This window comes from Psammomys obesus, unplaced genomic scaffold (genome assembly GCF_907164565.1).
Source record: "Psammomys obesus unplaced genomic scaffold, mPsaObe1.curated_primary_1811, whole genome shotgun sequence".
Lineage (NCBI taxonomy): Eukaryota > Metazoa > Chordata > Mammalia > Rodentia > Muridae > Psammomys > Psammomys obesus.
Window position 1 is genome coordinate 14,650,051 of NW_026596131.1, and position 15,577 is coordinate 14,665,627.

At 49.2% G+C, this 15,577-nt stretch overlaps 1 protein-coding gene across 1 annotated transcript in view; it reads left to right on the plus strand.

The window, feature by feature from the left end:
* Rptor (regulatory associated protein of MTOR complex 1) overlaps nt 1–15,577 on the plus strand; it is a 238,570-nt gene that overhangs the window by 78,367 nt on the left and 144,626 nt on the right. Inside the window, exon 5 of the mRNA XM_055592285.1 lies at nt 12,239–12,414. Within this exon, the coding sequence (XP_055448260.1) occupies nt 12,239–12,414 (176 nt within the window). The remainder of the gene's footprint in view (nt 1–12,238; nt 12,415–15,577) is intronic.

The window sequence follows — 15,577 nt, forward strand, 5'->3', positions numbered from 1 at the left end:
GTGGTGCTCCTCTGTCGGGACCGTGGTCTCTCTGTATGTTGCCAAGGATCAATCAGCACAAACGCTATTCATTTCATTAAGTGCGACACAATGATTTGCATACATCATTTTTCCAAGACGAAGGGAAAAAAAAACACACACACACACACACTTAAGTGGACTCATTCATCTTGAAGAAGATCAGATGGAGAAAATGTTGGCTGACATGGTACATGGAAGGAGGTGCCGTGCTCCGCCATGTGTTTCATAATTAACTCTTCATAATTACAGTGTAGACTGAGCTTGCATTTCTCTTTCACAGTTACTATTAGCGGTCATTGTTCACTCTCCTGTGTGAAACAGCAGAAATTAGAATCACAGAATTCTGTGAAATTGGCTCCCATCTCATACCCCAGTGTTTTCGACAGTCATTTCGTTCTCTTGTGTAGATGAACAGTCCTGTGTAATTGCTTGTCTGAGCCTTTTAATGTGTTCTGAGCCTGGGTGTGGTAGCACACGCCTGTGACCACAGCACTCCACTGCTGCCTTGGGGAAGGACCAAGAGTCTGGGGCAGACTAGGCTGTGTGGGACCTGTTTTCATAACTGCAGACCTGAACTAACACTCTGTCTGTGGCGGAGCTGGCCAGTGTCTTTGAAATTTGCAGTCTGTTTTGATACTTTTTGCTGTGTGGTATGTGCACTATAGAAATCGTGGAGTGAGTGGTCTGGACCAGTGTTTGGAATGCAGGGTTCTGGCTTGCACTTGGATGGGAATGACAGCATCCCCAAGCTTTCTGCCTGTCCTTGTGACAGCCGACATCCAGTTGGGGAATGTATGTGCAGTGTGGGGGAGGGCAGGCGAGAGTAAAAATGATTAAATATAACACTAGAAAGTGGCTGGTTGGACCACAAGCCCCCAAATAATAAGTGTAAACACACACATGAGTGACATAAATTTTAAGGGTTGATTATCTGCTTTCATTTTCTGGTGGTGTAGTGCTTGCCTTGGGGCCCTGGGGTTTGGTTGCTGTGTATTTCTCTCTCAGAGGAATACTGTAGGTAAAGAAGGCAGCTTCATAACAGCAAACGTGAGTTACTGCAACAGACGGAAGCTTCATCAGAGCCAGGAAATATAGATCTGTCACTTAGGAGTCTTCCTTATGTTTTTTTTTTTTTTTTAATATCATATCGTTTTGTAATTTGAAAAGAAAAAACTAAGTGCTTTAATTTTGACTAAAATAGTATGTCACTTTTAAAACCCTGCTGTAAGCTCATTTGTAATGACAGGCAAGGCCACTGTCAGCAGGTGCCTCTTCCCTTCCTGTGCTCTGGAGGGGTGTGCCTCCTGTTCCTTTCTGAATCGCCTGTTTAGGTTGTCTATGCAGAAGCTCTTATTCTTAGACAAACCAGAAGCAGAGCTGCCACTGGGGACTTTCTTTAGTGGAATCTGTAGAGCCCAGCAGCCAAGCCTGTGGTACAACGTGAGAGGCCGAAGATGGGGCAGTGCAAGTTCAAGGCTCACCTGGACTACATGGTGGGTTCAGAGGCAGCCTGGGTGAATTACTCAGACCCCTGTTGCAATGAAAAGGTAAATGGGCCATCAAGATGGCGCAGTGGGCAAAGGTACTTGCCATCAACCCTGACAACCTGTGTTTGGTCTATAAAGCCCACATGGTTGGTGGGAGAGAATCAGGAACCAGATGAGACCTCATAGAGCAGATACATTGTGGCAGATGTAATTAATGTTTCTTTGTATCTGGCTGTGGGCTTGAAAGAGACTGTAATGGAAGTTTTGGGTTCTTTGGAAACTCAGTTACTTTATGTAATTATGTTTTTGTTTTAATCCCAAGTGTAAGATTTTAGTTGGGCTATAGTTTTTCCCCAGCTGAGAATTATCTAGTGTAGGGTGTGGCTTTTGCTAGCTGGTAATGGCCTACTTCAAAATGCCTCCTGGGGCACAGAGAGGGGTGTGGCCTAATGCTCTGAGGATGTAAGTAGGAGAGCCCAGAAGCGTGGCATAGTGTGCATTGTTGGCGTGTGCCGTGCAGCAGTTTGGAGAGACCAGAGAGATGGACGCTGTGGTCGTTTGGAGCAAACAGAGAGAAAAGCTTTGGGCACAGCAGCTTGGAGGAGTCTGCTGGCTGTGATTGCTGTTGATGGAGATTGGCACATCCCCCAAAGACCTATCGACCCTAAACAGCTGGAAGAAATAAAGGGGTCTGCATCCCTCTTTCCACTAACCTTTTCTCTCCTATGTATGATTGTGAGGTTGGAAGGGAGGTAGAGGCCTAAACACCCCAAATAAAGTTGGGTTTTTAAAAATGAGTGCTACTTTACACCTCTCAGCTGATGGATCTGTGTTCCCAGCTTCCTTGGCCTCTGTCTCTGCTGCTCTATTGTAGTTCCATATTTGATTTCTCTATGCTTTGTGACCTTGGCTATATTTTTTGTTTTGGTTTGGTTTTTTTGAGACAGGGTTTCTCTGTGTAGCCTTGACTTGTTCTGGACTTGTTTGGCTTCAAACTCAGAGAGGTCCTCCTGCATCTGCCTGCCTGAGTGCTGGGACTACGCTGGACTTGATTCCTTGAAAGTGTCATACAATGTTTGCTCATATTCAGCAACCTCTCAGCTCAGTTCCTCGCTTCCCTGTCTCCCCATGAGTGCAGTTTGTGTTGCCCAGTACTCTGGGATATGGAGCCATACTTATCAACCTACCGTGGGCCATATCTTAAAGGAAATTCACTCTCCACTTCTGGAAGCTGTTGACTCTCAGTGGCTCCTCATTTCGGGGTTAGAGCTTGTCAGTCCTACCCGCTCCAGCTAGGCTGTTGACTGGCTGATTTTGTGCAGGTAACCACAGCTGCTGTGAGTTCATGTCCAGAAGACACTTTCGTTCAAGTCTTCCCTGACCTCTGGCTCTGACAGTCTTTACACCTCCTCTTTCTCTGTAGTCCCTGGGTCTTGGGTCTGGAGGAAGGAGTGACGTGGATGTCCTATTTATGGCCAGGCTTTCCACTTCCTTTTTGCACTTCTATCTCTTGTGCATTTCTGTCACTGTCCACAGTATAAAGAATCCTCTGCTGAGGTCTTTGAGTTCATCTTGCCCATCTGTGGGCAGAGATACAGATTTAGAGCCCATTAGTATAGTAGTAATAGCCTGCTTCTGTCAGTGATATCCTTAGCAGGTCCGTTCCAAGCCTTAGCAGCTGTGGTCAGTAAAGCTCTGAGCTCCCATGGTTAAAGCTCTGAGCTCCTGGCTTTTTTCTTTGCTTCTTGTCACCCATGCTTTTTCTTATAATTGTCTCCTGTCCCCAGCTGTTCAAGTCTCTGTGCTTGGTGTGTTGAGGTTCTGAAAGATGACAGACATGACTGAGTGCAGGGCTGGGTGTGGGACCCCACTTGAGTTTCTGCTCTTCCTGGAGACAGCCTCCTTTCCCTTGCATTAGAGACCTCGCACTTCACAGGCCCTGGATTCCCCTTGCACTGCTCCTCCACTGCTCCTGCTGCTGGTCTGAAGCTCCAGGCACACCTGTGGTAGACTCAGCTCCTTGTTCTTGTTCTCAGCTTTGTTCTGCCAGTGAAACCGAGGTGCCAAGCCCAGGAGGCTGGATGGCAGCAGTCTTCCCTGGGCCCACAGCATTTGCATCTGGAAACTGATGCAGTGAAAGCTCACAATTGGATTTTAGGCAGATTACAGTTTACCTTTTTCACCAACACGATCTCTAAGGCAAATGACTTGCTTCTTGAGTAGTGCCTTCAGGAGCTTCCCAGTCTTCCTCTCGGCATCCTCTGTTGATGTTTTAGACTCCTGACTGCTGTCTGCTCACCACAGCTCCAGACGGTTCTTCTGTGTCTCCAGGAGGAGGAGGGACAGATGCAGTGCTGCTGCCTACCTCTGCCTCCTTCATTAGAAAGTGAATGTAGGCTTTTCTCTGGAGCCATGCCAGGGACTGGACAGATAGGGTGGACCACAACGGGAGAATGCTGTTAGAAATGGCCGTTGGGTCATCTAACAAGAACATTATCTGACAGCCACATCGCATACACCATTCATTGCTCTTCCGCTCCACCCCATGTTCCACGCTCCCTGCCTCAGTGGACATGTTCCTGAAAATTCAGTGACGTTGTAGCCATGCCATGCATCCAAAGGGACCCCTGCTACCATCCGAGTGCAACTCAAGGAAGGAATGTGTTCAGTCCTGGTGTGCACCCTTGGCCCATAAGCTGGAACAGCCATGTTGTGAGAAGATCCTCAGTGCCATGGTCTGTGTGTTGTTTGTCATAGCAGTGGCTGTGGTAGCTGCAGCTCTCTCTGCGGAGAACCACGTATAGCTGGAGTGAAAACCATGCAAGTGTTTCTTTGTTGTTGTTGTTGTTCTGATAGGTGGGTTATTGAGGTTTGGGGGACAGCTGGGCTTCGCATTGCAGAGGACACTGCATTCAGCTTTGTCCCAGGAGGACTCCATCCTGAACTCCTTCAGGGTGACTTCGGGACTGACACACAGGCAGTTCTTGGTGAGCTTGGCTGGAGTTTGAGGATGAAGACAAGCACTGTCGTGTTGGAGGAAGAGCCTGTCCAAGTTCATCCCCAGTTGTGATGTTTTTTTCCCCTTCTGCTGGTGATACATTACAAGGCATTTTCCGTGAAGCTTCCTGTGTGCTGTGCTCTTGTCTGACATTGTCATGAGGTCTAATCCTACAGCACATCGACTCTTTTTCCCCTCAGACACAGGCCGGGTTTTCTAGCATCATTGGGTATGAATGACCCATCTTCTCTGCTTTCCACTTGGGCGTCCTGGGTGTGAGCACAAGTGTGTGCTCTCACATGTTGCTCACTGTAACTAGGAACTTTGACAAAATTAACCAGGTTTTCTTAAAATACATGTCCTACAGACTAAGAAATTCATTTCTTAAAATGTTAGCCTCATTTGCAAAAGCCATAGATAAGGCCGTAGCATGGCCAGTCTGGAGTCTGGAACACAGGCAGTTCACTGTGCTCACGATTAATGCTATGGTACTGCGTGTCACCTGAGACGTCGTCATCGTTCTCAAATGGTTTAGCCCAGGCTGCTCTCTCCCCCGTGGTGACCCGACTGCCTCAGTTCCCGCGTGGTGGCACCATCGGTGGTAGCCACTCTGAGTGCCAAGATTCATCCTTAGATTACCTGTCAAAAATGAGTTTCTTGTTCGCTGTGTCCTCTGGGCAACTGCTGTGTGACAGTCATGGAGCCAGCATTAGCATGTGTGGGTCTGGTGCTGTGGGACCTGCCTGCCCTGCCTGCCTCTGTCCTGCAAGGTATACCTTGCAGGTCCTCCATTCTCTTTCTCTGCTACCATGACTTATTGTAGGCAGAAAGGGCATGAGGGAGCATCTGTTACGTGCTGTCTTTATTTTCTTCTTGAATTTATAACTGATGTTGTTGAGGGTTTTAATAAGACACCGCCCATGTTTCTAAGTTATCTGTATATCATCCAGTATAATTATTTTCTTTTGGTTCATTTTGATTATTCTTTTTTGGCTTGTGATGGTCTTATTATTGTGTCTTGTATTTATGAGTGAAAAGAGATGAATTTGGCTGTTGCTGTGTGTCCAAGGGTGGCAGCTGTTCGCGTCCACCTGATCTGTGGAAGGCGAGTGGCCACTTGACACTCAGCCACTGCAGAGAGGCACCCTGTGCAGGACTCCTGGATCTTAGCTCTTCTGAGGGTGAGGGAGCCACTGAGGGCTAGAAGCAGAGAGTGTCTGGCACTCAGGTAAAAAGTCCTGGTAATAAAGAAAATATCACCCAGGTGGCTATGTGTGGCTCTGTCAAGGTGCTGAGCAGAGCTGGCAGCGACAGTCCAGGTGGCTGTGGCTGGAGGTGTTGTTGCTTGGACTTATGGCAGTAACAGAAGGGGAGGTCGTACATACCTCAAATTCTGAAAGTAAGACCAGTTTGCTTATGAATCGGGTGTAAGATGTAAGAAACAAAGAGAATTAAAGGTGAGGCAGGGCCGCATCTCAGTGGCAGAGTGCTTTCCAAGTCAGCATGGGGCCTTTGCGCTAGGCCTCAGTACAGAGTAGGGGTAGGGGGAGAGGCAGTGTAAAGGTGAACTTGCTGGGTAAGGTAGAAGGGAGCAGTCAGTCTTTGAGCTGAGAAGGCTGCAGTGCTGAAGTTTGCATGGAGAGAGTTCTGCATTAGTTTATGGAGTTCAGAGTCTCTTAGGAGACTCATTTAGCTCTGGAAAGTATGGGAAAGGCCCTGAATGACCATGACCAGAGCCACAGAGTGTATGAACCTGATCCCATGGAGTAGTCTGAGGTCAGCCCAGAACTAGAGGGGGTAGGAAGACAACTAACATTTAAATACCAGCTGGGAGAAAACAGTTCCTGGGAAGAGGGGTGATCTGCTGGTGGCTGCTGGGAGAGGCCATGGGAAATAAGGGCTGAGGGGGACCTTCCAGCCTTCGCTTGGGCTCTGGGGCCGTAGTGGGGGCATTTCAGTGCAAGCAGCAAGAGTGGAAAACACAGAAATAACGGTGCCTATGACTGATAGCTCTCAGAGGAACAGAGGCCAATAGGGAAGCCTCAGGAGGTATAGACTATGGTGGGTGGACACTTTTTTTTTTTCTTTATTTTTGTTTTTTAAATCTTTTATTTTCTTTGTGTGCATCCTCAGCACATGTGTTTGTAGTGATGGAATAAGACAGCCGAGAGAAGAACATGGGGATGTTGATTGTGAGGGTGGCCCTCAAATAGGGATTGTGGCCAGAATATGGGGAGAGAGTGTGGAAAGTGGTCCCCGGAGAGGGAGACATCAGGCCACAGAAGCTGCCACTGGCAGAAAGTGAAAATGGCCCAGACCACCGCAGAGGAGCAAGGCACACAAATTTACACGTGATGCACGGAAGCATGCCATGCATGCAGACCCTTTGTGTTGGACCACAGCACTGCTTCCCAAGTCCATGCCTGTCACAGCAGAGGGGAGTGTGTGCTCCTCAGGGCTGTCTTTTGGGGGCTGAGGAAAGCACGTCCCTTCGTGCCCAGCTGTCCCTGTGTCCTGCAGGGTTCCTTCTCCCACTTGCTGATAGAAAAGGTACCTCCCTGAGTTCCTGTCACTCTCAGAAGGGAGCTGAGAATCTGATGACTCAGTTCATTACTGTGTCCCTCAGTAGGGCTGTTGGTGACAGTGGACCGCCAGCATCCAAGTCTTTACACGATATTCTGCTCACAAGCTAAAGACTCTGCTGGTTCACGGAGACCTACGTGTTACCCTTGCCAAAGAAAGATGGTCTCTGCCCCCAGATGACCTGTGGCTGACGAGGAGGAGGAGTGCATGAGATACTCTAGGACATAAGCTGACACACTGTGCTCGGAGGTGACCATGGGCTCACACAGATTATCACATGACCAAGGAAGAGGCTGTGAATTCCAAGAAAGAACATGGCAGAAAATGATGATTGCCTTGAACTCAGAGTGTGGACGTGACCTGTGTGAAGAGGGTGGAAAGGAGGCGTGTGACAGGAAGCCAGGATCCTGGGACAGTGTGAGACAGAGAAGTACAAGCATGCCCTCAGCTTGTACTGTACAGTATTACAAGCAGATGGTCCCTGTGCCCAGAACCTACAAGTCACCAGCAACACTTCAGACCAACATGCCGTTGTCCAGAGAGCCAGCCTGCCTCATGGTGCGTGTTCTGTGCTGTGGCCTCTAGGAGAGCCCAACTCTGAGGAGAAAGCATTTGTGATTATGGATGTTCTTCTGTGCCTCACACAGAAGAGACCTCTAAGCTACTGAGTGCCAGTGTACAGGGTGACCAGGGTGGACAGTAGCCTGCACACCTCCCTCCTCAGGCCTGTGACCCTCAGCTGTCCCCCCGCAGCTGGTCAGCTCAGCATGCCTCTTAGGTTTTCTTGTGCAGCACATGGCTACAGAATCCCCCACACTTCCTTGTCTTGAGTTGTTGATTCAATTCAAGCATGGTTGGGAGTGGAATTTGCTTATCATTTCTAATTAACATGTTCACTGAGTTGGAGAATGGTTTGAGAGCATTTAGAAGCTGAAACTGCCAGCAGCTAAGTGGCTTTAAAATAATGGACGGTTCATTGGGGCTGGCTCAGAATAATCATGAGAAACCTGCTGAGCAAGGCCCTGGGAGCCCATCGGAGGACATCACTGAGGTGCCATCTACCAGAAGCTGCTCTTCCACTCCTTTGGCCAAGATTTCAGTTTCCAGCCATACAAACTCAGTTTAGTTGTTATTGACGATTGGGTGCATACAATTATGTGATTTGTGTATTGAAAATCTACTACACATGCTGTCATTAGTATAGTGTGTCACATGTTAGACCTCTGACTACTTATAAGGTTGGTTGAGCAGCATGAGCTCCGCTTAGCTCAGCTTTCTCTGATCTCAAACTGGCTTACTAATGAGGCACTGCTGAACATAGGGGGAAAAAGCTTCTTTAAGGTAGAACTACTTAGAAGGTCTCCTTTAGACTCCTGAACCTTTTCTGTGTCCCACCTTGTTAAAGTTGTCACTCAGCCAGGTTGTGGCACCTATAATCCCAGGGAAGGCAGAGGCAGGTGGATCTCTCTGAGTTCAAGGACAGCCTGATCTACAAATCGAGTCTAGAACAACCAAAGCTACACAGAGAAACCCTGTCTCGAAAAACTTAAAACAATAGTAACAACAAAAAAAACTTGTCACTCAATGTGTGTGTGAAAGGGCAGAACAACTCTATTTCAATGTTCAGTGGCTAATTAAAAAAAAAAAAAAAAAAAAGAATTGTGGGTACTACCCTAAACAGTGGTGTGTGCCCCGCATGTGACCTGGGAGGTGCCTGGCCTTGTCCCCCATAGCACCAGCCGTGGGAGAGGAGCAGCTATCCTCTGTGGAGCTTGGTGCAGTGAGCTGCCTCTAAGACTGTTCTGATGTGAGAGCCTCCCAGCTCTCAGGAGCAATCTCCTAGGCCAGAGGGCCGGCTTCCTTCCTGAGCTCCGATGCCGCCTGGATGGGTCACACCATGCCAGGCTGCCCTATAAAGGATTATTGCAATTAAAGTGCCAATATCTTAGATAAAAAAAATTGAAACTCGTGTGTAAATTGATTTTTTTTTCCATTCCTGTATTAGCAAATCTGAAAGGATTGTTCATTGGTTGAATCCTACACCTCAAATTTTGAATGCTTGAAAAAAAGTCACTGAGTCTAATTATCCCTGAGGCAGAACTATCAATGGATTTGACGTAGCTTGTGCGTGGTGGGTTGACAAGGCAGCTGAGGCTCACTGTCTGCTCCTAAATGTGGTTCTCCGGTGCCAAGGCCTAGGCCTTCTTTTACTGTAGACCGGCTTCCCACAGGGGCTTTCTTTGAAAAGGAAAATAGAAAAGTGGGTTTGGATTGTGGGTCCCTGGCCATTCCTTCCTACTTACAGTGGTTTCCATTTTCATCATCTGCTGGCTGCCCTGTGTCCTCCGTGCCTGTTGGCAGCTAGTGGTGCTTACAAAACAATGCCAGGCTGCTAGCAGTTCCAGATGGATGTCTCCGAGTCTTTGATCTGCACTGGAGGGCTCCTCCCTTGCCTCTGCGGTCCCCGGGATCCAGCACAGGGGCAGAGGTCATCCTCTTTGCTCCCCGCCAGCCCCTGTTTACCTGGCAAGGTGTTGGCCTGCTTCCTTGCAGCTCCTGCTCCAGCCGCCTCTGCAGGCTCCAGGGTTCTCACGTGGCCCTGCATGACCAGATCTGTCCAGACCCATCCTCTCGAGCAGGGTTGATGTGACAGACCTGGAAGCCAATTTCCTGTGCAGAGCAATGGCTTTTCCTGTCTATCTTAGCTTACGCGGCCACAGCACTATTTTACACATGGTCTCACCTTTCTTCTCTCAAGGAGGCCTTGGTGGTACTATTCAAGCTGCTGAATTCTGGACCGTCCGCCTGAAAAGGGTGTAGCCTTGGCCGTGGACTGCTTGTGTAGCGCACACAGTGCCTGGGCTTTGAGTCCCATAATGCAAAGTGGAAAGTAGCTATGTTTCACAGAATTTATCACTTATTTCCCTAGAAACTGGTGTTTTTATGAAATGGCTTATATTATTTTGCAGTCGTATGTACAAGTATTTGAATTTTGACTTTGGGCTTAATGGTTCTGTACTGGAAGGGGTTCTTGGTAAAATATGCCTTTAATACCCACCATTTGAGGAATTAAAGATGCCCCAGCTGATACTGTGGGCAGTTAAATGTTGATGTTGTGTGTCTGGGAACAGCACCGCTGTGTGGGTTTTGACGTAAGATGGTGCAAAGCATACTGCTTGGAGCCTGGCTGTCACAGGTGTCTGGGCTACACTGGAGAGGGTCTAGCTCCCTTCCTCAGCCTCCTGTTTCCGAATTGCTGGAGACCTTTTAAAATGGAGATATGAGAAGACGGAAGAAGCAGACGAGAGCGCACTGAGAAACGCTAGAGCCGCAATTAGAAGGGATTGTAAGAGAGGCGTGAGGGCGGCCGTGAGACTCAGAGTGACACTCCTGACTCCCTCCATGCTCCTCAGGGATTGCCTCTGCGGCCCCAGTTCTGGGCTCTGCTGTGGTCCCAGCGAAGAGCAATGGTGTTCTGTCTCGGCAGATGTATAGCACAAACCAAGGAGTCGATTAAGTAACTACCTGAAAACTAAGGAGGCTGCGTGATACTTGCCCAGGACTGGACTTGTAATAAATAAAACTGCACTGAGAGGAGGTTCTTTGGGGCATTAAACTTCATCAGTTTTGAGAATAAAACTGTTTTGCTATATCCCCAACTAAGATGGGCTCGGTTAAACTGGGACCTACCTACACAGTAGGTAGCTTTTCATTATGGCCAAGTTAGAGGCGCTCACTCAGGGCTGCTGCAAGCTGCTGGGCCTGTGGAGTTGGTGGTATCTGAGTTTCCTGTTAGCTCACTTACCTCGTGTGTCATGCAGGCCCACTAACGAGAATTCATCCTGCCGTCCTGCACTGTGCTCTGTCTTCCTCGAGCTGCCTGATGAGCAGCTTTGGGGCCCACACTCTTGATACTTTCCTCTTCAGGGCCACAGGCCTGTAAGCATCTGCCGTCGTCTGCATCACATTGCTTGCTTCAGGCAAGCCATTGCTCACAGCCGCTCTGCTTCCGCAAGCCGGGCACTGTGGAAACAGTCATTCTGAACATACGTTTTTCATGTGCACTGTCAGAAGCTGGCCGGGCAGGCACATATGGTCCCCATGTCACACTTAGAGATCTTACTGGCCAAATGATGGTAGTTCTTGTGAGTCACAGTCTTTCTGAAATGGCAGCGGAGCCTGTGGCAGATCCAGTGCAGTCACATGAATGCACCGATGAAGCAGAGGCACGGCGCACATGTGGTAGAGTTGCAACTGTGTGCCAGGCATGTCCAGATGGCCGCGGCTGCTCTGGTGGCACAAGAAGGCACAAAGCTCTCTGTGGCAGTGTGAGTAGGTCACCTACCGCTAGGCCTGTCACTTGCCAACGTCTAGTCTAAATGCACTAAATTATGTATTGAAAGATTTTTACTTTGGCAACTGAACATGGAGCCTCATCTTTCTATGGAACCCTAGCATTCAGGAGGAGGAGTTCAGAACCAGCCTGGGGTGCAGAACAAGGACTCTGCCTCAAACAAACAAAAAGTACACAGTTGAACTTGCTTTTATTCAGTTAGAAAAGAGGTATTTGCATTGCTGAAGTATGCAGTAATGGTTTTTTGTTTTTATTTTTTGAGTCTTCCTTCCCAAGCTTCCATGCAGTGTGGGCTGTGTCCAGGCTTGTGCCTCACCAGATGCCACTGAGGAAAATACCAAACACCTTGTACTTAACCTGCCCTAAAGAGATCCTTTATAAAAGAAGTGCACGTTTGTTTGTAGAACAATTAGAGAAATCAGGTGTACATAGAAAGCCATCACTCAACGCGCCTAACTGTGCACACACTCTGCACCCTTCCTTCCGTCTCTGATGGCTGCAGGCACGCTGTTATGCTGCCTGTATCTTATGTCTTCTCAGTGTTGGTATCATGCACCTTGGTTCGTCTTCCCATGCCAGTACACCCTCCAGAGTAACGTCAGGATACACCGGGGACTGACTGCTCAGCCTGGACAGGTCACGTGAAAGGTTGGGGAGGACCATGTGAGCACTGGCACCATCATGGGTGTTGGGGTTACAGAGGAACGCTTTGTCATCGGCAGAGCCAGTTCTGCCGCTGCCAGCATTCCCTCTAGGAGTGTCAGCTAAGCCACTGTCTTCTGTGTCCTCCTGTAGGTAGCTGCAATTAATCCAAACCATCCACTTGCTCAGATGCCCCTGCCTCCGTCAATGAAAAACTGCATCCAGCTGGCGGCCTGTGAGGCGCACGAGCTGCTGCCCATGATCCCAGACCTACCAGCCGACCTGTTCACGTCCTGCCTCACCACCCCCATCAAGATTGCTCTGCGCTGGTAAGTGTCCTGCATTCCAGGTCTCGTCCCAGCGACCTGAGGCGTTGTGTGCCCCATGTTCTGATGTCACAGGAGCTAGTTGCTTGCCTGGGTCTAGTCTGAGGGCAGATGATGCTGTTTCCCTGGTCTGGTCACACACAGTTGACTGTGTGTGGTGTCCAAGGTCACCTTGTACACGTCTTTGTTCAGTAAGGGGGAGACAGCAGGGGTAGTACTAAGATTGGACTCAGCAGCAAGTCCCTTTCATTAGGAAGGAAGAAGGCAACTGAAAGAAGTCACTGCCATTCTGCTTGAAGTGTCATCTCTGGGTTCATTTTTACCAATGAAAAGAGACTCCTTCACTGCCATTCTTCACTCCTTCACTCCTGTTCCCTGAGTCCTCAGGAAACGTATGTGGTGTACTGGACACACAGCCTGCCTTTGCGAATGCCACGGCTGCTGGAAGTGTCAAGTGCTGCTTTATGGGCCCTTTCTAACTTCTTCCCCTTTTCTTCTACCTTTCAACCCCCTAACACTAGCTAAGAGAGAAAAAGGATAGAGAGGAAAGAGATCCCTGAATAAAGTCAAGGTCAGGGGGCTGTATTGTTACTTCCAGCTGATTAGGGGTATCGAGTTCCTTGGGGCAAGTTTGATCTTCACCATCAGGATATCTAATTTTTTATTTTTGTTTCCTCTTTTCTTGGGACTACATAATGAACTTCGACTGATGACAGCCAACCAACAGCCCACCCAGCCTTCAGAGTTGGTGGGGGCTCTAGCATATATGTACCCTCTGAAAAGTCCCCAGAATTCCAAACTTCACATAATAGTAGAAACTGTCTGCAGCTGGCAAAATCACACCCCTGCCAGAGCATGAGGCAAACTACAGTCAGCTGCTGCGAAGCAGCCTGATATCCCCACCCCTGGGCCTTCATCATGTTAGCTTGGCAGCCCAGACTGTTTCCTGGTCCTTCCCCAAATTCAGAGAACTTGTGGAGAGGTATAAACCCAGGATTGTGAGAGCAGTGTGGTCAGTCCTGGGAAGACCCGTCTGGTCCACTGCAGCCTGATACAGGTGGCCTGAAGCTGCAGGAATAAAGTGGCCTCACTGCTTTGTCTTTGCAGCAAAGTGCAGGCATGTCTTCTCATTCCTGTGCAAAATTGCCCAGAGTTTGAGATCAGCCCCAGCACCTCTTCTTGAGGAGCTGCGCTGCCTGGAAGAGGTTTACCAACTGTGTGTCTGGATCTAGGCACATTCTCTTTTGTACCTAGTGGCACAGCCACAATGACTGAACTAGACACACAAGGCCCATACCATTCCTCAAACCTAGATATGCGAGGGAGACAGAATGGCCAAATGCAGGTGTGATATACAGAAGGGAAGAGATCCATGAGGTTGCAGGTAGCTAGAAGCAGCGTAAGAAAGAGGGGCAAAGGGGCCTGAGGAGCAAGGAACTGGCTCTGTCCAGTTTGAAAGGAAAGGTAACAGAGGCGTGACTTGTGGCAGGAAGACTGCTGAGGGCAGATAGATGAGCCGCACAGGAGCATGGGGAGGGGTGGCCACTAGCCGCACAGGAGCACGGGTGGGGGGCACTCCATGTCAGGTAGCACCAGGAGACGGGCTGGAAAGGCTTCAGTAGAGGGCATGAGTGTTGGGACCATAGGAGAACTCTGACCCAGCAGCTGGACCAGAATGAACATGTTCGTGGGAGGAAATGCTTCTCTCAAAGCCATGTTGCTTATGTGTCCTCTTCTGTCTCATTTACCCGTCCTCGGTGTTCTAAGGCCTTTGCATTTATCAGTGTGCAAGAGCATTGCTGTCTTCCCATCTGCACTTGGCGTCTGATCACTGGAAGGTTTAGGAGTGAGCACCCACAGACAGTGCGTGGGCCTAGCAGTCCGGAGTTTTTAAACACTCCTGTAAACACTAGATTCGTTTCCTGGAAGCACAGCATGCCACTCCAGGTGGCCCTGGGGGAGGTCAAGCCAGGCACTGTGGGCTCCGCATATGCAGAGAGTCTTGTTGCCTGGGACACCTCATCTTCCTGCATAGGAGGGGGGACATGGCCTGAAAGAGTCTCTTAAAACAGTCACTTTACGCAAGACAGAGAAAATATGTACATTTCAAGGCCATTCATAACCAAGGACTGAATGGATTCGTGGCACCAGAAGCTGCTGTGTTTCAGGGGCCTTCTCTAGGCCATGAACAGGCAAGTGTTCCTCAAAGCTGCTGGCAGGGGAAGGGGAGTGCTCCCATGGCAGAGGTTGAGAGGAGCAGGGCATACCCAGACAGGTGTGCACTGTCAGACCATCCAGAAGAGTGAGCAGGTCAGCCCCACCAGGCTGCAGGGGAGGGAGCTTCAGGGGAGGTAGTTGTGGTCATTGGATGGGCTTTGGTAGGCTGTGATAGCACTGAATGACCTCATTACCTAGGACTCCGAAGCCCAAAGTGTGTATGTGGGAAAGTACTGTGTATGTGGGAAATTACTGGAGAATGAGAATGGTATTTAAGATGATCCAGGTAATGGCAAGGGAAGGCCGTCAGCCCTCAACAGGCTGCTGTCAGTCATATCTGGTGGAACAAGCAAGAAGCTATGGAGTGGCTGTATGTCAGAGCTGCCTGGGTCACAGTGGACCTCACAGAGCTGGCTGCATGTCCACTTCTACATCTCCCTGAGACTCCCCAGCTTTTTTGAGTGCTTTCCAGATCCAAAATGGACTGGGGTACCAGCTCTGTGGTCACTCTGTGTGTATAGCCATAGGCCAGGTTCCTGATGCGGTTTCTAGGCAGGTGATTGGATGTGCAAGGAGGGTGAGAAGAAAGGAGACTCAGCCAGGCCTTCCTGATACACTACTCTATGACCTGTGCCAGCCCCAAGGCAACCAATTCCCCAGTGTCCTCTGTCCTGCACTGTCCTCCCTCTCCACATTGGCAAGGGCTGTGCCTAAAGGATGGTGCAGCCCTAAGGACTCAATGCCCTGCTGTTGAACAGAGAACAGGCTTTCTCTGTCCATGACACGTGTCATTGCTCAGCTGTCTGAAATCCTTTTGGGCTGAGGGCATAATTAAATTTAAGCATTAATTTTTAGTTGAGCCAGGCGGTGGTGGCACAGGCCTTTAATCCCAGCACTCTGGAGGCAGAGGCAAGTAGATCCCTGTGAGTTCAAGGCCAGCCTGGTCTAC